Raw genomic sequence first — 26384 nt, forward strand, 5'->3', positions numbered from 1 at the left:
GTAACGCCCCGCCTGCCTCTGATTGGCCTACTGACACAGCCGGTGTCTCCGAGGTGGAAGATACATGCTGGATTGTCTGCCGCGAGGTTACAAGAGAATAACAGCTTGACACGCGCGACAGTAACTTTTAATTTTGTAGAAGAGGCAAACTAATATTGTTTATGCCGTTGGCCTGTTTATTTGTATACATGTGTAAACTTAAAACATTATTGTGCTGTAAAAAGGTATCTTTTCCCTTGATCTTTATCATTTTCAGTTTAATAGTATTAGTTTACTATAATTAGATTAATACACGATAATCAACACTTCATTTAGAACACAGCTAAATCAAATCATAGTACATGCGTGTTCAATCAATTATTCAATCAAAGCAAACGGCACAAACAATATTAGTTTGCCTCTTCTACAAAAAATAAAGTTACAAGTTACTGTTGCGTGTTGCCATTCTCTTGTACTTGTATTATTTCCCACCACAGAGGACCCTTGCATCTCAGAGGATAGTCAAGACAGGCAGTGTCGGTAGGCCAATCAGAGGCAGGCGGGGCGTTACCATGTCTATGCTCGGACGTAGAATAGATACAGCAATGTCATGCTATGTGATTTGAGCCTGCTGTGTAAATTGTACAGGGTCATCCAGATGCATTATGGGATAAAATGGTAAATGGTGCATTTATATAGCGCCTTTATCCAAGGCCTTTATCCAAGGCGCTTTACATAGATGTGCATTACATTCACCCATTCACACACACATTCATACACTGATGGCAGCGGAAACCATGCAAGGCACCAACCAGCACATCAGGAGCAATTAGGGGTTCAGTGTCTTGCTCAAGGACACTTCGACACTAACTCTGGGGGAGCCCGGGTTCGAACTGGCAACCTTGCGGTTACCATCCGGAAACTCAGGTGTTAGACTTTAGTTAAAGGACAACTTTAGTTTACTTTGGACAGGTGGAAGACTTTAGTTGAAGGACAACTTTAGTTTGGACAGGTGGAAGACTTTAGTTAAAGGACAACTTTAGTTTACTTTGGACAGGTGGAAGACTTTAGTTAAAGGACAACTATAGTTTACTTTGGACAGGTGGAAGACTATAGTTAAAGGACAACTTTAGTTTACTTTGGACAGGTGGAAGACTTTAGTTAAAGGACAACTTTAGTTTACTTTGGACAGGTGGAAGACTTTAGTTAAAGGACAACTTTAGTTTACTTTGGACAGGTGGAAGACTTTAGTTAAAGGACAACTATAGTTTACTTTGGACAGGTGGAAGACTTTAGTTAAAGGACAACTTTAGTTTACTTTGGACAGGTGGAAGACTTTAGTTAAAGGACAACTTTAGTTTACTTTGGACAGGTGGAAGACTTTAGTTAAAGGACAACTTTAGTTTACTTTGGACAGATGGAAGACTTTAGTTAAAGGACAACTTTAGTTTACTTTGGACAGGTGGAAGACTTTAGTTAAAGGACAACTTTAGTTTACTTTGGACAGGTGGAAGACTTTAGTTAAAGGACAACTTTAGTTTACTTTAGACAGATGGAAGACTTTAGTTAAAGGACAACTTTAGTTTTTTTCAACCAAGGATCATTAGGTTGTTATTAGAGAAGGTCAAATATGAGCATATTTTTTATTTTTATTTTGCTGCCTTTTTTCATTTTATTGATTTATATGTTTATATTATTTATTATATATTTATTTTTTCCAAATTTTATAGCGTTTTTCTGAAAAAGGTTGAGAACCACTGACAGAAACATTATGCGACACTGAAGTAACACAGACGTACGCCATATTAGTCCACTTGAAGTAACACTGAAGTAACACGGACGTAACACTGAAGTAACACGGACGTACGCCATATTAGTCCACTTGAAGTAACACTGAAGTAACACGGACATAACACTGAAGTAACACGGACGTACGCCATATTAGTCCACTTGAAGTAACACTGAAGTAACACGGACGTAACACTGAAGTAACACGGACGTACGCCATATTAGTCCACTTGAAGTAACACTGAAGTAACACAGACGTACGCCATATTAGTCCACTTGCCAGAATGTGAACCCGGACATTTTGAGTGCCCTAAAGTTTTATGTTAGAAATGTCAAGTATGGGACCTCATAATTTAGAAACTGCCGGATGCTAACTTGCATATGTTGGGCAATTTCCATAATAGGGGGATAAGTGACCATACCATTAACAACCTATATAAGGAAAAGTTTTCAAAATGTCATCATGCTTTCAGTAGCATGTGACGTGTCAAACTAGCGGGTTTTCATTTCATTCTGAATCCATGCCAAGCATTCATTTTGCACACAAAGAAAACACTCTTTGGGTTAAAAACGGCCATAGCCGTCATCATAAATGTGATGAGGTCATCACATCTGGGCACATTTGGGCAAGTAGCTATGGACGTTTTTAGATGACTTTGGACATGTGATGTTTTTAGATGACTTTGGACAGGTGATGTTTTTAGATGACTCAGGTGATGTTTTTAGATGACTTTGGACATGAGGTGATGTTTTTAGATGACTTTGGACAGGTGATGTTTTTAGATGACTTTGGACAGGTGATGTTTTTAGATGACGTTGGACAGGTGATGTTTTAGATGACTTTGGACATGAGGTGATGTTTTTAGATGACTTTGGACATGAGGTGATGTTTTTAGATGACTTTGGACATGAGGTGATGTTTTTAGATGACTTTGGACAGGTGATGTTTTTAGATGACTTTGGACATGAGGTGATGTTTTTAGATGACTTTGGACAGGTGATGTTTTTAGATGACTTTGGACATGAGGTGATGTCACTGTTATGCAACACGGGAGTAGCCGGGTCAGTTTTGTCTTTTTCTTTCCGTAATCTTTGACTCGCGGGACATTGTGCCGTTTTGTGGGACGCGGGACAGACTTTTCGGGACTGTGCTGCGCGATGCCGGACGGTTGGAATGGTTACCCTAATTCTGATAGTCATAATCGGACACACTCTGTGTCCGACACGGTGATCCAGCCACACAGCCAGCGATCCATTCCACATGATCGTGGACGTTGGCGTAGACACCAGGCACCTGACCGCTGCACGACCCGTTCACCCAGCTCACCAAGCCTGCAATGTAGTGAACATCATTGTCCTTGCAGATCAGCGGCCCGCCGGAATCTCCCTGTAACACACACAGAACCATATGGACCACCCTGTAACACACAGAACCACCTGAAGACACACAGAACCATATGGACCACCCTGTAACACACAACCATATGGACCACCCTGTAACACACATAACCATATGGACCACCCTGTAAGACACAGAACCATATGGACCACCCTGTAACACACAGAACCATATGTAACACACAGAACCATATGGACCACCCTGTAACACACAGAACCATATGGACCACCCTGTAACACACACAGAACCACCCTGTAAGACAACAGTGCTGGTTGGCAGGTATCAATACACTTTTGTGCCAGCATGGGTGATTAGATATATTTATTGATCGCCTCTTGTCTCGATTGTTTAACCGTCATGACGTCATGGGCCACTATGCTCGATACCAGGCTTGATAAGCCCAAAGCTTATTGATACCGGGTACTCGATAAGCCCAAAGCTTATTGATACCGGGTACTCGATAAGCCCAAAGCTTATTGATACCAGGCTTGATAAGCCCAAAGCTTATTGATACCAGGCTTGATAAGCCCAAAGCTTATTGATACCGGGTACTCGGTAAGCCCAAAGCTTATTGATACCGGGTACTCGATAAGCCCAAAGCTTATTGATACCGGGTACTCGATAAGCCCAAAGCTTATTGATACCGGGTACTCGATAAGCCCAAAGCTTATTGATACCGGGTACTCAATAAGCCCAAAGCTTATTGATAGCGGAGGTACTCGATAAGCCCAAAGCTTATTGATACCGGAGTTACTCAATAAGCCCAAAGCTTATTGATACCGGTTACTCAATAAGCCCAAAGCTTATTGATACCGGGTACTCGATAAGCCCAAAGCTTATTGATAGCGGAGGTACTCGATAAGCCCAAAGCTTATTGATACCGGGTACTCAATAAGCCCAAAGCCTATTGATAGCGGGTACTCGATAAGCCCAAAGCTTATTGGTACCGGAGGTACTCGATAAGCCCAAAGCTTATAGATACCGGGTACTCGATAAGCCCAAAGCTTATTGATACCGGGTACTCGATAAGCCCAAAGCTTATTGATACCGGGTACTCAATAAGCCCAAAGCTTATAGATACCGGGTACTCGATAAGCTTGTTCTCTTTTTGGGGGAATCTGTTCTGGAGCTCCATCCCTACTCCTGGCAGTGGTGACTGCCAAAAGAGTGAGCGACCATATGCACTTTATCATGGGAGAGAGAGAGGAATGACTGAGGTCTCTCTGGGGTAGTTATGAAGACCATGAGGTCCACTGGGGGTAACTCTCTCTGGGGTAGTTATGAAGACCATGAGGTCCACTGGGGGTAACTCTGGGGTAGTTATGAAGACCATGAGGTCCACTGGGGGTAACTCTCTCTGGAGTAGTTATGAAGACCATGAGGTCCACTGGGGTAACTCTCTCTGGGGTAGTTATGAAGACCATGAGGTCCACTGGGGGTAACTCTCTCTGGGGTAGTTATGAAGACCATGAGGTCCACTGGGGGGATCTCTGGGGTAGTTATGAAGACCATGAGGTCCACTGGGGGGAACTCTCTCTGGGGTAGTTATGAAGACCATGAGGTCCACTGGGGGTAACTCTGGGGTAGTTATGAAGATCATGAGGTCCCACTGGGGGGAACTCTCTCTGGGGTAGTTATGAAGACCATGAGGTCCACTGGGGAGCTGGGGAGCTCGATACCAGGCTTGATAAGCCCAAAGCTTATTGATACCGGGTACTCGATAAGCCCAAAGCTTATTGATACCGGGTACTCGATAAGCCCAAAGAATCATAGCGCCCCCTGTGTCCCCAGGAATCATAGCGCCCCCTGTGTCCCCAGGAATCATAGCACCCCCTGTGTCCCCAGGAATCATAGCACCCCCTGTGTCCCCAGGAATAATAGCACCCCCTGTGTCCCCAGGAATCATAGCGCCCCCTGTGTCCCCAGGAATCATAGCACCCCCTGTGTCCCCAGGAATAATAGCACCCCCTGTGTCCCCAGGAATCATAGCGCCCCCTGTGTCCCCAGGAATCATAGCACCCCCTGTGTCCCCAGGAATCATAGCGCCCCCTGTTGTCCAGGAATCATAGCACCCCCTGTGTCCCCAGGAATCATAGCGCCCCCTGTGTACCCAGGAATCATAGCACCCCCTGTGTCCCCAGGAATCATAGCGCCCCCTGTGTCCCCAGGAATCATAGCGCCCCCTGTGTCCCCAGGAATCATAGCGCCCCCTGTGTCCCCAGGAATCATAGCGCCCCCTGTGTCCCCAGGAATCATAGCGCCCCCTGTGTCCCCAGGAATCATAGCGCCCCCTGTGTCCCCAGGAATCATAGCGCCCCCTGTGTCCCCAGGAATCATAGCGCCCCCGTGTTTCCCCGTGGAGCCTGCCTGCTCTCACAGTGCTGTCAAATGTGAAAAAAGGAAGAAAACAAATCTGGTCTCGGTCTGGCTTTCAGTGGACTCGACTACAACAGTAACGCACGCGCGCACGCACGCACACGCACACGCACACGCACACGCACACTTACACACACACACACACTTACATTACAGAAGTTGACTTTTCCCATGGTGTCTTCTGCACAGATCATGGTGTTGTCGACTTGCAGGGCTCCATAGACATCCGTACAACGCTGCTTAGACATCAGGGTAACGTCTCCATGGGACATTCTGTGTGGCCGGTTAGCTGAGGGACAACAACACACAGACAGGTGGTCAGAACACACAGACAGGTGGTCAGAACAACACAGACAGGTGGTCAGAACACACAGACAGGTGGTCAGAACACAGACAGGTGGTCAGAACAACACAGACAGGTGGTCAGAACAACACAGACAGGTGGTCAGAACACAGACAGGTGGTCAGAACAACACAGACAGGTGGTCAGAACACAGACAGGTGGTCAGAACACAGACAGGTGGTCAGAACAACACAGACAGGTGGTCAGAACACAGACAGGTGGTCAGAACAACACAGACAGGTGGTCAGAACACAGACAGGTGGTCAGAACACAGACAGGTGGTCAGAACAACACAGCCAGGTGGTCAGAACAACACAGACAGGTGGTCAGAACACACAGCCAGGTGGTCAGAACAACACAGACAGGTGGTCAGAACAACACAGACAGGTGGTCAGAACACAGACAGGTGGTCAGAACAACACAGACAGGTGGTCAGAACACAGACAGGTGGTCAGAACAACACAGACAGGTGGTCAGAACAACACAGACAGGTGGTCAGAACACAGACAGGTGGTCAGAAGCCATCTAGGATCCTGGAGAATCACAACCTGCATAAATCTTTCGATTCTGTGAAAAAGGTATTCGATTTCCTGTTATTTTGTGATTTGAGCCAAATGCTTTTATTTTGAAGGGAGTTTTGTGTGACATAGCCACCTGCACACCGGAAACAAGGACTGTCTAAAGAGGACGAGACGCGAATACCGTACGGGCGACGCCATGTTGCTCCATGGAAGGAAAGAAACATGCGCAGTTGAGACCAGGAAGTTGTACATGCCCAAATTTGTGCATGTACAACTTCCTGGTCTCAACTGCGCATGTTTCTTTCCTTCCATGGAGCACCATGGAGCAACATGGCGTCGCCCGTACGTTCTTCGCGTCTCGTCCTCTTTAGACAGTCCTTGACCGGAAAGAGGAAGGATATTACATAAACAGAGAGAGAAGCTCGAGAGAAGGCGTGTGTTTTGCTGCTGCTACAAAGCAATCTTACGTGCATCTTACTGTTTGTATCTTGAGACATTCAATGATTGTTTTAGCACCCCCCGAAGAGGCATAAGGTTGGTACACATGGACTGTGTTTGCTACATGAAGAGGCATAAGGTTGGTACACATGGACTGTGTTTGCTACATGAAGAGGTATAAGGTTGGTACACATGAACAGTGTTTGCTACATGAAGAGGTATAAGGTTGGTACACATGAACAGTGTTTGCTACATGAAGAGGTATAAGGTTGGTACACATGGACTGTGTTTGCTACATGAAGAGGCATAAGGTTGGTACACATGGACTGTGTTTGCTACATGAAGAGGTATAAGGTTGGTACACATGAACAGTGTTTGCTACATGAAGAGGTATAAGGTTGGTACACATGAACAGTGTTTGCTACATGAAGAGGTATAAGGTTGGTACACATGGACTGTGTTTGCTACATGAAGAGGTATAAGGTTGGTACACATGAACAGTGTTTGCTACATGAAGAGGCATAAGGTTGGTACACATGGACTGTGTTTGCTACATGAAGAGGTATAAGGTTGGTACACATGAACAGTGTTTGCTACATGAAGAGGTATAAGGTTGGTACACATGAACAGTGTTTGCTACATGAAGAGGTATAAGGTTGGTACACATGGACTGTGTTTGCTGTATGAAGAGGCATAAGGTTGGTACACATGGACTGTGTTTGCTACATGAAGAGGCATAAGGTTGGTACACATGGACTGTGTTTGCTACATGCAATACAACACGTTTTTGGAGCTAAAAGGACTATTGCTAAAAATGCATTGTTGAATTGTTTACATCCTGTTCAGTTATGGTAGCCAATATGGAAGGACGGTAAATGAAAGAAACATATTTCTGCAGCAAAGGCACACAGTGCTAATGATAATGCCTTACATATAGCAGAGTTTGCTACTATTTCTGTAAAGTGTTGAAAATGAAAAGTTAGAATTGTACTTGGCAAAGGAAGGTATTTGATATGATTGTATTTCATACATTTTGGATAAAAAGGGTCTTTATTTCATGTCATTATTATATTACACTTAAAAGGGTTAAAAGGAGGTATTTCATTACTTTTGGAGTTAACAGCTGTTAAAAGGAAAAACGAGTTCATTATAATAAGTGCATGGTGATGTTAAAGTCATCAATTCATTGTAATGCGATTACAGTAATTATAATTTCTGACTGATGGTCAAAACCATTTAAAAGGGAATTGTACTGTTTTGAATATGCTAGTTACATTTGGAGCTAATGTGACCTACAGCAATTTTATGGAAAAATATGTGTAATACTAACAGAGTATTTAGTTTTGTGTTCTTTATTTTCTTAAATAAATTCACTACCATCAGTACAAGTATTGACCTTCTCTCGGCGGGGACCGCTACAGTATATATATATATATAAAAATAAAGGGGACTGTCCGGTGACAACTTACGCGGCCACGTAAGTCCCCTAACCTCATATCAGTCTTAACCGGCCACGTAAGTCTCCTAACCTCATATCAGTCTTAACCGGCCACGTAAGTCCCCTAACCTCATATCAGTCTTAACCGGCCACGTAAGTCCCCTAACCTCATATCAGTCCCTTTATTTAGAGGTAATAAAGTTGGCACCTCGACAGAGTGCATTTCTAGGTGTGATTAGTGGTAGACAGTGGTTGGATACGTACCATCTTTAGTTTAAGGTGTGATTAGTGGTAGTCAGTGGTTGGATACGTACCATCTTTAGTTTAAGGTGTGATTAGTGGTAGTCAGTGGTTGGATACGTACCATCTTTAGTTTAAGGTGTGATTGGTGGTAGTCAGTGGTTGGATACGTACCATCATTAGTTTAAGGTGTGATTAGTGGTAGTCAGTGGTTGGATACGTACCATCTATAGTTTAAGGTGTGATTAGTGGTAGTCAGTGGTTGGATATGTACCATCTTTAGTTTAAGGTGTGATTAGTGGTAGTCAGTGGTTGGATACGTACCATCTATAGTTTAAGGTGTGATTAGTGGTAGTCAGTGGTTGGATACGTACCATCTTTAGTTTAAGGTGTGATTAGTGGTAGTCAGTGGTTGGATACGTACCATCTATAGTTTAAGGTGTGATTAGTGGTAGTCAGTGGTTGGATACGTACCATCTATAGTTTAAGGTGTGATTAGTGGTAGTCAGTGGTTGGATACGTACCATCTATAGTTTAAGGTGTGATTAGTGGTAGTCAGTGGTTGGATACGTACCATCATTAGTTTAAGGTGTGATTAGTGGTAGTCAGTGGTTGGATACGTACCATCTATAGTTTAAGGTGTGATTAGTGGTAGTCAGTGGTTGGATACGTACCATCTATAGTTTAAGGTGTGATTAGTGGTAGTCAGTGGTTGGATACGTACCATCTATAGTTTAAGGTGTGATTAGTGGTAGTCAGTGGTTGGATACGTACCATCTATAGTTTAAGGTGTGATTAGTGGTAGTCAGTGGTTGGATACGTACCATCTATAGTTTAAGGTGTGATTAGTGGTAGTCAGTGGTTGGATACGTACCATCATTAGTTTAAGGTGTGATTAGTGGTAGTCAGTGGTTGGATACGTACCATCTATAGTTTAAGGTGTGATTAGTGGTAGTCAGTGGTTGGATACGTACCATCTATAGTTTAAGGTGTGATTAGTGGTAGTCAGTGGTTGGATACGTACCATCTATAGTTTAAGGTGTGATTAGTGGTAGTCAGTGGTTGGATACGTACCATCTATAGTTTAAGGTGTGATTAGTGGTAGTCAGTGGTTGGATACGTACCATCTTTAGTTTAAGGTGTGATTAGTGGTAGACAGTGGTTGGATACGTACCATCTATAGTTTAAGGTGTGATTAGTGGTAGTCAGTGGTTGGATACGTACCATCTATAGTTTAAGGTGTGATTAGTGGTAGTCAGTGGTTGGATACGTACCATCTATAGTTTAAGGTGTGATTAGTGGTAGTCAGTGGTTGGATACGTACCATCTATAGTTTAAGGTGTGATTAGTGGTAGTCAGTGGTTGGATACGTACCATCTTTAGTTTAAGGTGTGATTAGTGGTAGTCAGTGGTTGGATACGTACCATCTATAGTTTAAGGTGTGATTAGTGGTAGTCAGTGGTTGGATACGTACCATCTTTAGTTTTGCCCCATCCAGAGATCACACACTGCTTTCCATCGGGGAAGATCTTGTTTGGCAGACAGGCAGTTTTAACATAGCTGTTTCCATTGGCACAGAATGCTCCGTTGGTGAAACTCAGCTGGAGTAATGCTGACACAGTAAACACAATAGTTCCATAACATTAGCATTAGTGAGGCGTAGGTGGTGCCCGGCCAGGAGTCAACCCACAGTGCCTAGTCCCTCCACATCACTGAGGATACGTCCCAGGTGATGGCCTTGGGATACATCACTGAGGATACGTCCCAGGTGATGACCTTGGGATACATCACTGAGGATACGTCCCAGGTGATGACCTTGGGATACATCACTGAGGATACGTCCCAGGTGATGACCTTGGGATACATCACTGAGGATAAGTCCCAGGTGATGACCTTGGGATACATCACTGAGGATACGTCCCATGTGATGACCTTGTGATACATCACTGAGGATACGTCCCAGGTGATGACCTTGGGATACATCACTGAGGATACGTCCCAGGTGAGGACCTTGGGATACATCACTGAGGATACGTCCCATGTGATGACCTTGGGATACATCACTGAGGATACGTCCCAGGTGATGACCTTGGGATACATCACTGATGATACGTCCCAGGTGACCTTGGGATACATCACTGAGGATACGTCCCAGGTGATGACCTTGGGATACATCACTGAGGATACGTCCCAGGTGATGACCTTGGGTTACATCACTGAGGATACGTCCCAGGTGCATCAATGTGATGTCTTTAAGTTCTCTGACTGACATGATGTCATCATTTAGACTTTAAGCATGCTGTGTGACTGACCTACAGTAAATGGATGGACCAATCAGAGACATACAGTAAATGGATGGACCAATCAGAGACCTACAGTAAATGGATGGACCAATCAGAGACATACAGTAAATGGATGGACCAATCAGAGACATACAGTAAATGGATGGACCAATCAGAGACCTACAGTAAATGGATGGACCAATCAGAGACATACAGTAAATGGATGGACCAATCAGAGACATACAGTAAATGGATGGACCAATCAGAGACATACAGTAAATGGATGGACCAATCAGTGACATACGGTAAATGCATGACTCACCAATGTCATTACTTCCAGTGCTCTTCCTGAAATCCACATGAATGAAGTCTCTCTCCACGGCGATGACCTGGTCTGACTCTTCATGTCTCCCATTGTCCACTCCCCCCACCACCACCTGCATGTCCATGGAGCTGTTACTGGAGGAACAACAGACAGTCAGTCATTAAGACCACCTGCATGTCCATGGAGCTGTTACTGGAGAGGAACAACAGACAGTCAGTCATTAAGACCACCTGCATGTCCATGGAGCTGTTACTGGAGAGGAACAACAGACAGTCAGTCATTAAGACCACCTGCATGTCCATGGAGCTGTTACTGGAGGAACAACAGACAGTCAGTCATTAGGACCACCTGCATGTCCATGGAGCTGTTACTGGAGAAACAACAGACAGTCAGTCATTAAGACCACCTGCATGTCCATGGAGCTGTTACTGGAGGAACAACAGACAGTCAGTCATTAAGACCACCTGCATGTCCATGGAGCTGTTACTGGAGGAACAACAGACATACAGTCATTAAGACCACCTGCATGTCCATGGAGCTGTTACTGGAGGAACAACAGACAGTCAGTCATTAAGACCACCTGCATGTCCATGGAGCTGTTACTGGAGAAACAACAGACAGTCAGTTATCCCAGAGAGACATACATTATTCTGTCTCCAAAACTATGGAATGAACTTCCCATTGCAGTCAGAACTACAGACTCACTCCCAATCTAAGCTATGGAATGAACTTCCCATTGCAGTCAGAACTACAGACTCACTCCCAATCTAAACTATGGAATGAACTTCCCATTGCAGTCAGAACTACAGACTCACTCCCAATCTAAGCTATGGAATGAACTTCCCATTGCAGTCAGAACTACAGACTCACTCCCAATCTAAACTATGGAATGAACTTCCCATTGCAGTCAGAACTGCAGACTCACTCCCAATCTAAACTATGGAATGAATTTCCCATTGCAGTCAGAACTACAGACTCACTCCCAATCCAAACTATGGAATGAACTTCCCATTGCAGTCAGAACTGCAGACTTGCTCCCAATCCAAACTATGGAATGAACTTCCCATTGCAGTCAGAACTGCAGACTCACTCCCAATCTAAGCTATGGAATGAACTTCCTATTGCAGTCAGAACTACAGACTCACTCCCAATCTAAACTATGGAATGAACTTCCCATTGCAGTCAGAACTGCACACTCACTCCCAATCTAAACTATGGAATGAACTTCCCATTGCAGTCAGAACTGCAGACTCACTCCCAATCTAAACTATGGAATGAACTTCCCATTGCAGTCAGAACTGCAGACTCACTCCCAATCTAAACTATGGAATGAACTTCCCATTGCAGTCAGAACTGCAGACTCACTCCCAATCTAAACTATGGAATGAACTTCCCATTGCAGTCAGAACTGCACACTCACTCCCAATCTAAACTATGGAATGAACTTCACATTGCATTCAGAACTGCACACTCACTCCCAATCTAAACTATGGAATGAACTTCCCATTGCAGTCAGAACTGCAGACTCACTCGCAATCTAAACTATGGAATGAACTTCCCATTGCAGTCAGAACTGCAGACTCACTCGCAATCTAAACTATGGAATGAACTTCCCATTGCAGTCAGAACTGCACACTCACTCGCAATCTAAACTATGGAATGAACTTCCCATTGCAGTCAGAACTGCACACTCACTCCCAATCTAAACTATGGAATGAACTTCCCATTGCAGTCAGAACTGCAGACTCACTCCCAATCTAAACGATGGAATGAACTTCCCATTGCAGTCAGAACCACAGACTCACTCCCAATCTAAACTATGGAATGAACTTCCCATTGCAGTCAGAACTACAGACTCACTCCCAATCTAAACTATGGAATGAACTTCCCATTGCAGTCAGAACTGCAGACTCACTCCCAATCTAAACTATGGAATGAACTTCCCATTGCAGTCAGAACTGCAGACTCACTCCCAATCTAAACTATGGAATGAACTTCCCATTGCAGTTAGAACTGCACACTCACTCCCAATCTAAACTATGGAATGAACTTCCCATTGCAGTCAGAACTGCAGACTCACTCCCAATCTAAACTATGGAATGAACTTCCCATTGCAGTCAGAACTGCAGACTCACTCGCAATCTAAACTATGGAATGAACTTCCCATTGCAGTCAGAACTGCAGACTCACTCGCAATCTAAACTATGGAATGAACTTCCCATTGCAGTCAGAACTGCACACTCACTCGCAATCTAAACTATGGAATGAACTTCCCATTGCAGTCAGAACTGCACACTCACTCCCAATCTAAACTATGGAATGAACTTCCCATTGCAGTCAGAACTGCAGACTCACTCCCAATCTAAACGATGGAATGAACTTCCCATTGCAGTCAGAACCACAGACTCACTCCCAATCTAAACTATGGAATGAACTTCCCATTGCAGTCAGAACTACAGACTCACTCCCAATCTAAACTATGGAATGAACTTCCCATTGCAGTCAGAACTGCAGACTCACTCCCAATCTAAACTATGGAATGAACTTCCCATTGCAGTCAGAACTGCAGACTCACTCCCAATCTAAACTATGGAATGAACTTCCCATTGCAGTTAGAACTGCACACTCACTCCCAATCTAAACTATGGAATGAACTTCCCATTGCAGTCAGAACTGCAGACTCACTCCCAATCTAAACTATGGAATGAACTTCCCATTGCAGTAAGAACTACAGACTCACTCCCAATCTAAACTATGGAATGAACTTCCCATTGCAGTCAGAACTACAGACTCACTCGCAATCTAAAGTATGGAATGAACTTCCCATTGCAGTCAGAACTGCAGACTCACTCCCAATCTAAACTATGGAATGAACTTCCCATTGCAGTCAGAACTACAGACTCACTCCCAATCTAAAATATGGAATGAACTCCCCATTGCAGTCAGAACTGCAGACTCACTCCCAATCTAAACTATGGAATGAACTTCACATTGCAGTCAGAACTACAGACTCACTCTTAATCTACCGTAAACTATGGAATGAACTTCACATTACAATGAACTGCAGACTCACTCCCAATCTAAACTATGGAATGAACTTCCCATTGCAGTCAGAACTGCAGACTCACTCCCAATCTAAACTATGGAATGAACTTCCCATTGCAGTCAGAACTGCAAACTCACTCCCAATCTAAACTATGGAATGCATACCCGAGGCAGGTTTGGCGAAAGGGCCTTTCTGTGTGGAGTTTGCATGTTCTCTCCGTGTCCCCTAGGGTAGGTACCCTCACAAAAAACATGCAGTAATCCTGGTCTCTAAACTGCCTCCCCCTGGCCAGCCGGGGGGAGGAACTGGTTGGAATAACGTGTTCCTTCCACGCGCTACGTCCAACCAGGGAAACTCCCCCCTGTCAGGTGTAAAGGAGCAACTTGGACACTCAGGCATGAAGGAAGCATGAGTTCAAGTCTGTTGCTCTCCCCAGGTTGGCGGAGGATGTGTAGAGCCCAGGATCACATTAGATAATTGACAGGGGTGAAAAATGCGTTACAAAATTGTGGGATAAACAAATCTAAACTATGGAATGAACTGAATGGAATGAACACACATAGCATTTACATTTTAGAGCATCTTACATGCAGTGAGCAGCCGTGAGGACCCAACAGGACGCGATGAGGACGCCTCCACAGTGGTGTCCGAACGGATCCAATGTTTCTTTGAGTCTGCGCTGCAGAGACACCTGCCATGGATGCTCTCCTGGACGGGACAGAGTGCCTTCGAGGACCGCGAATGTAATGCCATTCTGGTCCGTATGCCTGCCACACTGGCCTGGGTCAGATGGAGAGACAGAGCATGAGGACATTTATTTAATTTAACCTTTATTTTACCAGTAGAAACACATTGAGACTGAGACTCTTTTTCAAGTGGGAACTGGCCAAGAGGCAGAAACCAAATGACACTTCAATGCTATGTTGTACATGTCAAATAATACATCCATGACATACTTCAAGAAACCTATACAACACATCTCCAAAATGGTACACTAACAGTGACCGGGCGAAAGAACATTGTGCACAGAGCAAATACACAATGTACATTATAAACAGGGAGAATATAAACATAGGCCTGAAGAAAGGCTAGTACACATCTGGACATGTGCAGGTGTTGGACTGTACATCTGGACATGTGCAGGTGTTGGACTGTACGTCTGGACATGTGCAGGTGTTGGACTGTACATCTGGACATGTGCAGGTGTTGGACTGTACATCTGGACATGTGCAGGTGTTGGACTGTACGTCTGGACATGTGCAGGTGTTGGACTGTACATCTGGACATGTGCAGGTGTTGGACTGTACATCTGGACATGTGCAGGTGTTGGACTGTACATCTGGACATGTGCAGGTGTTGGACTGTACATCTGGACATGTGCAGGTGTTGGACTGTACATCTGGACATGTGCAGGTGTTGGACTGTACATCCGGACATGTGCAGGTGTTGGACTGTACATCCGGACATGTGCAGGTGTTGGACTGTACATCTGGACATGTGCAGGTGTTGGACTGTACATCCGGACATGTGCAGGTGTTGGACTGTACATCTGGACATGTGCAGGTGTTGGACTGTACATCTGGACATGTGCAGGTGTTGGACTGTACATCCGGACATGTGCAGGTGTTGGACTGTACATCCGGACATGTGCAGGTGTTTGACTGTACATCTGGACATGTGCAGGTGTTGGACTGTACATCTGGACATGTGCAGGTGTTGGACTGTACATCTACGACATGTGCAGGTGTTGGACTGTACATCCGGACATGTGCAGGTGTTGGACTGTACATCTGGACATGTGCAGGTGTTGGACTGTACATCTGGACATGTGCAGGTGTTGGACTGTACATCTGGACATGTGCAGGTGTTGGATTGTACATCCGGACATGTGCAGGTGTTGGACTGTACATCTGGACATGTGCAGGTGTTGGACTGTACATCCGGACATGTGCAGGTGTTGGACTGTACATCCGGACATATGCAGGTGTTGGACTGTACATCTAAGACATGTGCAGGTGTTGGACTGTACATCTGGACATATGCAGGTGTTGGACTGTACATCTAAGACATGTGCAGGTGTTGGACTGTACATCTGGACATGTGCAGGTGTTGGACTGTACATCTGGACATGTGCAGGTGTTGGACTGTACATCTAAGACATGTGCAGATGTTGGACTGTACGTCTAAGATGATGCTTTTGAAACTCCTCAAAGGAACTTTCAAGGGCAATTTTAGTCTGAACTGCAGGTCATTCCACGACCACTATAGCAAGATTTGAAGGCTGGCACTACACACCGCAGCCAGACATTTGATCTGAGGTGTAGACCGTTCTTCACCAAATTGAATTTGGGGGAAATGTAAGGAGGAAGATCACCAAGTATGGCTTTATAAATGAAAATGATGCCAATGATGTTCTGAAAGGTGAGCTAGTTATGAATCTACAACATGGTACAGATAGATATGAATCTACAGCATGGTACAGATAGATATGAATCTACAGCATGGTACAGATAGATATGAATCTACAACATGGTACAGATAGATATGAATCTACAACATGGTACAGATAGATATGAATCTACAACATGGTACAGATAGATATGAATCTACAACATGGTACAGATAGATATGAATCTACAACATGGTACAGATAGATATGAATCTACAGCATAGTACAGATAGATATGAATCTACAACATGGTACAGATAGATATGAATCTACAACATGGTACAGATAGATATGAATCTACAGCATGGTACAGATATATATGAATCTACAGCATGGTACAGATAGATATGAATCTACAACATGGTACAGATAGATATGAATCTACAACATGGTACAGATAGATATGAATCTACAACATGGTACAGATAGATATGAATCTACAGTTTGGCGGAGGTGGAGGAGGTGGAGGAGGTGGAGGAGGATCAAGCAAACCTATAAATGGTATCACCATAGTGAGTCCAACTGGGACAGAAAGAGACCAGTGTTTTTGTCGGGAATGTGGAATATTTTGGCCACTATTACAAACCACTGGAATATATTCAGGCATATTTTCGTGAAACGGACCTACATTTGCGCCCGGGTGATTCTTCAGAGGTCAGTGAAATACTCAGAGGTCAGTGAAATACTCAGGTCAGTGAAATACTCAGAGGTCAGTGAAATACTCAGGTCAGTGAAATACTCAGAGGTCAGTGAAATACGCAGAGGTCAGTGAAATACTCAGAGGTCAGTGAAATACTCAGGTCAGTGAAATACTCAGAGGTCAGTGAAATACTCAGAGGTCAGTGAAATACTCAGAGGTCAGTGAAATACTCAGAGGTCAGTGAAATACTCAGAGGTCAGTGAAATACTCAGAGGTCAGTGAAATACTCAGAGGTCAGTGAAATACTCAGAGGTCAGTGAAATACTCAGAGGTCAGTGAAATACTCAGAGGTCAGTGAAATACTCAGCAGTGAAGCTTATTTGACCGTTTCAATTATCAGCCGTCAACGTGTTAACACTCCGATTGCCCGGGGTTATTTAATCCATTACATCATAGCGCCTGGCGATTTATAGCAGCGGAGCACTTACAGCGACGGACCGGATGTTATTCCGGATGTGGATGTAGCAGCTAAATGTAGCCAAAACACTCTAGAGGCGACAACAACGGGAGGTATGATAAATCTACCGCGACTAGCGACGGGACCACGACGGGACCACACATAATCTTTTCTTAGAATTGGACGGGATGATTTAGATCAAGAGTTATTAACGTTTTAAGATTTTCGTTCTCGTCTGCTAAACAGGGGGGGAACATTTTCGATGACGTCCCACTGTTGTGCAACAGGCGCTCCTAGGCTGTGGAGCGATGCGATCGGTTTTGATATCAATAAACGTCTTTTGGATAAAACATCGTCCTGGGTGTTACTAATATAAAGGACGGTGAACTTCGTCCTGGGCGCTGGGTGTTACTAATATAAAGGACGGTGAACTTCGTCCTGGGTGTTACTAATATAAAGGACGGTGAACTTCGTCCTGGGTGTTACTAATAGAAAGGACGGTGAACTTCGTCCTGGGCGCTGGGTGTTACTAATAGAAAGGACGGTGAACTTCGTCCTGGGCGCTGGGTGTTACTAATAGAAAGGACGGTGAACTTCGTCCTGGGTGTTACTAATAGAAAGGACGGTGAACTTCGTCCTGGGTGTTACTAATAGAAAGGACGGTGAACTTCGTCCTGGGCGCTGGGTGTTACTAATAGAAAGGACGGTGAACTTCGTCCTGGGTGTTACTAATAGAAAGGACGGTGAACTTCGTCCTGGGTGTTACTAATAGAAAGGACGGTGAACTTCGTCCTGGGTGTTACTAATAGAAAGGACGGTGAACTTCGTCCTGGGTGTTACTAATAGAAAGGACGGTGAACTTCGTCCTGGGTGTTACTAATAGAAAGGACGGTGAACTTCGTCCTGGGTGTTACTAATAGAAAGGACGGTGAACTTCGTCCTGGGCGTTTGGGGTGTTACTAATAGAAAGGACGGTGAACTTGGCCCTGGGTGTTACTAATAGAAAGGACGGTGAACTTCGTCCTGGGTGTTACTAATAGAAAGGACGGTGAACTTCGTCCTGGGTGTTACTAATAGAAAGGACGGTGAACTTCGTCCTGGGCGTTTGGGGTGTTACTAATAGAAAGGACGGTGAACTTCGTCCTGGGTGTCACTAATAGAAAGGACGGTGAACTTCGTCCTGGGCGCTGGGTGTTACTAATAGAAAGGACGGTGAACTTCGTCCTGGGTGTCACTAATAGAAAGGACGTGAACTTCGTCCTGGGCGCTGGGTGTTACTAATAGAAAGGACGGTGAACTTCGTCCTGGGCGTTTGGGGTGTTACTAATAGAAAGGACGGTGAACTTCGTCCTGGGTGTTACTAATAGAAAGGATGGTGAACTTCATCCTGGCCGATCGGGGTGTTAATAATGATAAAACATTACAACACTGATGAACACTTACCTTCACATTTTAGTTTTAAACGTGTCCATTTTCCAGCCACACAGGTCACATCGGAGCGTCCTCCGGTCGAGGTGTATCCCACCATGCAGTCGTAAAACACCTTGGCTTTGGGTGTGTACATGATTTTTTGCGGGCTTATCATGATGCTGTTCCTACGGTAGACCTCTGGAGGTACACAGTGGTTTGGACGCTGCGGAGCTGTGGAGAGATGAGCAAGATGACTGTATCTGTACATGTGTGTATTGAGTATTTGTATTGTGTACTGAGTATTTGTATTGTGTACTGAGTATTTGTATTGTGTACTGCATATTTAGTCTTCAAAATAAAAGTCCCCACTGCATCCAACACAGTATAAAGGGCCTTTCAAACGGGACACGTTGTTGCCTGGGTCAACGGCAGCTCTGCTACAGGTCTGTTCAAGAGGGGCACGTTGTTGCCTGGGTCAACGGCAGCTCTGCTACAGGTCTGTTCAAGAGGGACACGTTGTTGCCTGGGTCAACGGCAGCTCTGCTACAGGTCTGTTCAAGAGGGACACGTTGTTGCCTGGGTCAACGGCAGCTCTGCTACAGGTCTGTTCAAGAGGGAGACGTTGTTGCCTGGGTCAACGGCAGCTCTGCTACAGGTCTGTTCAAGAGGGGCACGTTGTTGCCTGGGTCAAAGGCAGCTCTGCTACAGGTCTGTTCAAGAGGGGCACGTTGTTGCCTGGGTCAACGGCAGCTCTGCTACAGGTCTGTTCAAGAGGGGCACGTTGTTGCCTGGGTCAACGGCAGCTCTGCTACAGGTCTGTTCAAGAGGGACACGTTGTTGCCTGGGTCAACGGCAGCTCTGCTACAGGTCTGTTCAAGAGTGGCACGACAACGCAAGCGCGAAAAAAAGCTAAGCCGAATCCAGGTCTGGTGAGTCACGGGGGGGCGTGTGCACGAAACGAGCACGTGCACAACAAATTCACGGGCTCACGTAAATGCGCTTGCGTTGTCGGACTGCGACTTCTCCGAGCAAAAACGCAGGTCTCAAGCGTTTTATCGCTTCACGTTTGAAAGGCCCTTTAGTGTGTAGATATCTGGCTGCACATTTATAGAGTGACAATGTAATGACGCTTAAGACCTCTTTAATTCAATGTAATGACGCTTAAGACCTCTTTAATTCAATGTAATGACGCTTAAGACCTCTTTAATTCCAAATTGGCCAAATTGTCAAATATTATGCAAGAAAGAGGCAAACGTGAAAACAGAAAATATACAACCTCACAACACCTGCTTGTAGATCGGCTATTTTCACAATGTTTATCTGTGGAACGTAGTCAAACTAAATGTAATGCCTACAAATCTGTGCTTGTCAGGTTGGGGTGGGAGGGGGGGTTGAACTATTGCAGGCATATACTGTAATATACGGTAATATACGGGTGTGATGGTACAATTCGGAAGTTTACCGGAGTTTGTTGGAAAGTTTAATTGGAGTTTCCCTGTAATGTAGTGTTGAACTATTGTAGATTGTCAGGTTGGGAGGTGTATACTATTGTAGATTGTCAGGTTGGGAGGGGGGGTGTATACTATTGTAGATTGTCAGGTTGGGAGGGGGGGGGTGTATACTATTGTAGATTGTCAGGTTGGGGGGTGTATACTATTGTAGATTGTCAGGTTGGGGGGTGTATACTATTGTAGATTGTCAGGTTGGGGGGTGTATACTATTGTAGATTGTCAGGTTGGGGGGTGTATACTATTGTAGATTGTCAGGTTGGGGGGTGTATACTATTGTAGATTGTCAGGTTGGGGGGTGTATACTATTGTAGATTGTCAGGTTGGGAGGGGGGGTGTATACTATTGTAGATTGTCAGGTTGGGAGGGGGGGGTGTATACTATTGTAGATTGTCAGGTTGGGGGGTGTATACTATTGTAGATTGTCAGGTTGGGGGGTGTATACTATTGTAGATTGTCAGGTTGGGGGGTGTATACTATTGTAGATTGTCATGTTGGGGGGTGTATACTATTGTAGATTGTCAGGTTGGTGGTGTATACTATTGTAGATTGTCAGGTTGGGGATGTATACTATTGTAGTATTTTTAAATACAAACATTTTAGTTCACTTACGCCGAACATCTAGAGAGTGTAGTGATGACCTCTGGGATCCATGTGTGTTTTTCACCAGACAGAAGTACTGTCCAGAGTCTGTAGGAGACACATTGTTCTTCACCAGCTGAGGACCAGTGGAGATAGATCTACGGTCTTTGTACCAAGTGTATCTGGATACTGGTGGGTTGGCGTCACTGCTGCAGCTCAGAGTCACCGTGCTGCCCTCAACAACGCCTCCTGGTGGACTCACTGATACTGAGGGAATTTCTGGAGGGTCTGTGGAGGAATAAACATTGATGCACTCAAATAGCACTGTGCTGTGTATACAGCATGTTACACCAATGAACAATAACAATAATTCATGTGTAACATTACATCAACTTAGGTTAAAATAATAACACTAATGTAATTATTTTAGACACTAAAGTAATCTAAAAACACTTAAAAAGAGCAATTCAATGTATTTTTCTAAAATGAATTATGATGATATTTATGTTCATGCATAGCCAATACACACACACACACATGCACGCGCACGCACGCAACGAACATCATTAATATAATTAGATTGTAATTCAATTAAAAACTCACAGTGGACATCAACAGTGACTGGAGGTGAATCGACTCCAGCGATGTCGTTAAATGCCTCACAGCGGTATGTTCCACTGTGACTGGGCTGGACGTTAGAGATGCTCATTGTGTTCTTCTGTGCCACTGCAGTGTTGTCTTTGAAAAGGATGTAGCTCTGGACTGGTGGATGTGATCCACTGGCGCTGCAGGTCAAAGTGATTGAGCTTCCTTTGACAACATCTCCTGGTGGATCTACGGCCAAAAGGACATTCTTGGGACCATCTGTTGGAGAAAGATGTATATCTGTTTAACACCTTGAGGGCCCAGACCTATTTAATCCATTAATAAAATGTGCCCAGCATTTATAGCGCCCGGACCACTTTTACCGGGGGACTGGAAGTTGTTGTGAATAAGAATAAATCTATCGCGACTAGCGACTGTACCGCGGAGCGCCGTCTAACACAGGATCTTTTTTCATAATTAGATGGGATGATTTAGATCGCGAGTTATGAACGTTTTAAGATTTTCGTTTTCGTCCGCTAAACAGGCAGGGAACATTTTCGATGACGTGTCACTGTTGTGCAACACCGAGGATTGGGCAACAAGCGCTCCTAGGCTGTGGAGCGATGCGACCGGTTTTGATATAATTAATCTCCGTCCTATTTATCAATCTCCGTCTGGGGCACTTGACCATGAACTTGAACTTGGCGGAGATCTCCGTGGCCTCCAACCTTAACAGTCCTCTTCATCAGTTGTTTACGTTGTTTACGTGCTTCCTTGGCCCGGGCCAACCACTGAGATCTGAGAAACTAGAAATATAATTCACCGGCAACACTGTCTTCTCACTCGGCAGTAAACAAACCAACACACAGTATAAATGTGTACAGGCTATCTGAACATTCATAAAGTGACAATGTAATGATTCTAAAGACCAAATTGTCAAACTTTACCTAAGAAAGAGGCAAACATTGTGAAAATAGGCGATCTACAAACTCACAATGCCTCGCACTGCTTGCAGGTGGGGGGTTGAACTATTGTAGATTGTGAGGTTGGGGGGTGTATACTATTGTAGATTGTCAGGTTGGGGGGTTGAACTATTGTAGATTGTCAGGTTGGGGGGGTTGAACTATTGTAGATTGTCAGGTTGGGGGGGTTGAACTATTGTAGATTGTCAGGTTGGGGGGGTTGAACTATTGTAGATTGTCAGGTCGGGGGGTTGAACTATTGTATATTGTCAGGTTGGGGGGGTGGACTATTGTATATTGTCAGGTTGGGGGGGTTGAACTATTGTAGATTGTCAGGTCGGGGGGTTGAAATATTGTATATTGTCAGGTTGGGGGGGGTTGAACTATTGTAGATTGTCAGGTTGGGCAGGTTGAACTATTGTATATTGACAGGTTGGGGGGGTTGAACTATTGTAGATTGTCAGGTTGGGGGGGTTGAACTATTGTAGATTGTCAGGTTGGGGGTTTGAACTATTGTAGATTGTCAGATTGGGGGGGGTTGAACTATTGTAGATTGTCAGATTGGGGGGTACTAAAGTAATCTAAAAACACTTAAAAAGAGCAAGAGAGAAAGAATGTATTTCAATGTCTTTTTCTAAAATGAATTATGATGATATTTATGTTCATGCATAGCCAATACGCACGCACGCACGCACGCACGCACGCACATCATTAATATAATTAGATTGTAAAAACTCACAGTGGACATCAACAGTGACTGGAGGTGAATCTATTTATTTATTCTTCCCGATCGGCGCTGGTGCAGGCCATGGTCTAGCACCGTATCCATTTTGCTGCGTCAATAGTCGTTGTATTGGCTTCATATGTGCAGTAGCTGCAGTTGCTCTTAGTCTTAACTTGATCAAGTGAATGTCTCTGCTCTGTTTACGTCATGGCGGCGCCACTGGCCACAGCTATCATGTGGTATCACGCAGGCGAGCCAGGTCAACTTTAGATGTAGAAGTGAGTCTGTCATCTCACCGGAACATCCACCTGACAGGAGGCACTGAAGTCAAGGACTTCAAGTACCTGGCTTATGGGTCAGCTCAACTGAGCAAGAAACTGGAACGCACTTGCAATGAAAGAGCTGCCTATAGTCTTCCATCACAAATCAGACAGGCAACAAGTAAATCAGATTTTAAAAAGAAATTCAAGAAATAATATATATATATATATATATATATATATATATATATATATATATATATATATATAGCAGTTTGTTGTCAAGGACGACACCCAAGTATGTATAGCTCTCTACAACTTCAATTTCTGTGCCCTTAACAGGTACGTAACACAAGGGGACATTCTGTAGGCCAATCAGAGGCGTGACTCCTCCCTCTTTCCCAACGTAACACAAGGGGACATTCTGCAGGCCAATCAGAGGCGTGACTCCTCCCTCTTTCCCAACGTAACACAAGGGGACATTCTGTAGGCCAATCAGAGGTGTGACTCCCTCTTTCCCAACGTAACACAAGGGGACATTCTGTAGGCCAACCAATCAACAAGTCAGTGCTGTTTGAACCAACACATGGGCACGACGTCAACATATGGAGGTACTCAAGAAAGACACAGGAGCTCAAAGCACCAACGAACTGGCCAGATGTATGGAGAACCAGGATGACTGGAAGAACTGGCCAGGGGTTTTGAATCCAGTGTGGTCCTGCGGTCCAGTCCTACCAACCTCACTGGTTGATCTCCTTGTCACTGGAGAGCATGGACAAGAAGATGAAGAAGACTGACGAGTTATATGAACACGGTGACTGATAATTAGAGACGTCCCGATACTGTATCGTAGGGCTGTGAATCTTTGGGTCTCCCACGATTCGATTCCGATTCTTGGGGTCACGATTCGATTCAACTCGATTCTCAATCCAAAATTCAAAAGCATTTTTTTTTTCAGATTCAAAACGATTTTTGATTCAATACATAGGATTTCATCACAATCTACTCCAGTCTTGAACTGAAGTGACTACAGTAACTTGAAAATGACTGAAGACATGATGTTTACTGTGATTAGGGTGAGCTTACATTTCATATCACAAACACCATGTAGTGGTAAAATTGATTTTTGGAAATTATGAATCGATTTTGAATCGTTCATAACGGAATCGCGATTCTAATTCGAATCGAATTTTTTTTGACACCCCTACTGTATCGGCATCGGAAAAGTATCGGTATTGGGCCTTATTTGTCATATGGGGTCATATCGGTATCGGTGAATATGCCAGTGTGATGTCCCAGACATACAGATTGAGTAGTGGTTAGGGAGTACCTGCCTGCCTGCCTAATAAGGACCTTTCTCTGCCCCACCCCGACATATGCCCTTACTGGGCTGCGTTCACACATTCAAGACACTTAGGGGGGGGGGGGGGGGGGGGGCAGAACACATCCTACATAACAATACACTACTACCTCTCCTCCCTACCGATCTAGTTTACCTTGTGTATAGTGTTGCGCGGGCCGACCTGTAACCTGGGGGTCCCGCGGGTTAACCGCAGGTCAGGCTGGGCCGAGTCATGACATTTTCACTTTATTTGCGGGCCAGGTTGAGGCGGGTCAAATAATGTATGATGGGATTTTTTCAAACGATTAAATGTTTATTTTTGACAGACTGGAAATAATAGTATATATATATATGTATATATATATTAATAGTTTATATTATATAATGCTGTTAGCTAAATGCATAATGTTTATAATGTCACGTAATCTAACCTGCGACCTGACGTCACGGAAGCGCCAACGAGACCAGCGCAGAGCGGCGCACCACAATAAAAACAACAAAGTGAACAGAGAGCAGATAGAATGAATGACAAGTGAATGAAGTTGAAAATGGATCCCGAAAAGGTGAATAATCAAAAGGTGCGGGATAAATTAAAGTCGGAGGAGTACATAGTAAAAAGAAAAGAAGGTCAGGCTGCTAAATCTCAAGTTTGGAACCAGTTCTGTGAGGTTGTGAATGCAGAAGACAACAGCAGCATCGGTTACGTTAAGTGCAACTCCTGTGATAAAGTATACAAACATGACAGCCACTGCTCTGGCACATCCAACATGAAGAGACATGTTTGTGCAGGCGATCATGAGAAGGATTCCTCACAACGTCAACGTTCTATGACCGGGTTCCTACAAAGACAACTACGATCGCAATACAAGTCTGAAATAACCGACGCATGTGTTGCAATGTGCTGCGAAGATATACGACCCTTTGATATTGTATCTGGCAATGGATTCCAAGGACTAGTCCAGGGTCTTATTAATATAGGTGCACGTTATGGACGTGTCGATGCCAGCAGTGTACTCCCCCACCGACAAACCGTCTGCGACAGAGCCAAAAAGACAGCCAAAGAAAAGAAAGCAATCCTTTCAAAAGGTGAATAAAGCTATAGAGTGTGGCATTGCAATTACCACTGATATGTGGACTGACGATTTCAACAAACGAGCCTACAGTGCATTTACGTGTCACTTCATCTGTGAAGATTGGAAACTGAAGGGTCGTGTCATAACAGCTGAATTTGACTCAAACCTCAGAAAGACAGCCGCCAACCTTAACGACCAAGTAATCAAAGAGCTGCAT

General features: G+C 44.4%; 1 protein-coding gene across 1 annotated transcript; it reads right to left on the reverse strand.

Annotated features, from left to right (window-relative positions):
* Positions 1-1264: 1264 nt before the first annotated feature.
* On the reverse strand, positions 1265-26384 carry LOC306918205 (salivary plasminogen activator beta-like; the record flags this gene model as incomplete). Its single annotated transcript, XM_079531082.1, has 11 exons — positions 1265-1758; positions 2025-3154; positions 5692-5831; positions 9997-10134; positions 11127-11263; positions 14763-14955; positions 19165-19362; positions 21252-21509; positions 21825-22085; positions 24104-24293; positions 26355-26384. 10 exons carry the CDS (start codon positions 26382-26384, stop codon positions 2951-2953), a joined length of 1749 nt encoding a protein of 582 aa, XP_079387208.1. The 3' UTR covers positions 1265-1758; positions 2025-2950.

The sequence above is a fragment of the Electrona antarctica genome (assembly GCF_951216825.1).
Source record: "Electrona antarctica genome assembly, contig: scaffold_204, whole genome shotgun sequence".
Classification (NCBI taxonomy): domain Eukaryota; kingdom Metazoa; phylum Chordata; class Actinopteri; order Myctophiformes; family Myctophidae; genus Electrona; species Electrona antarctica.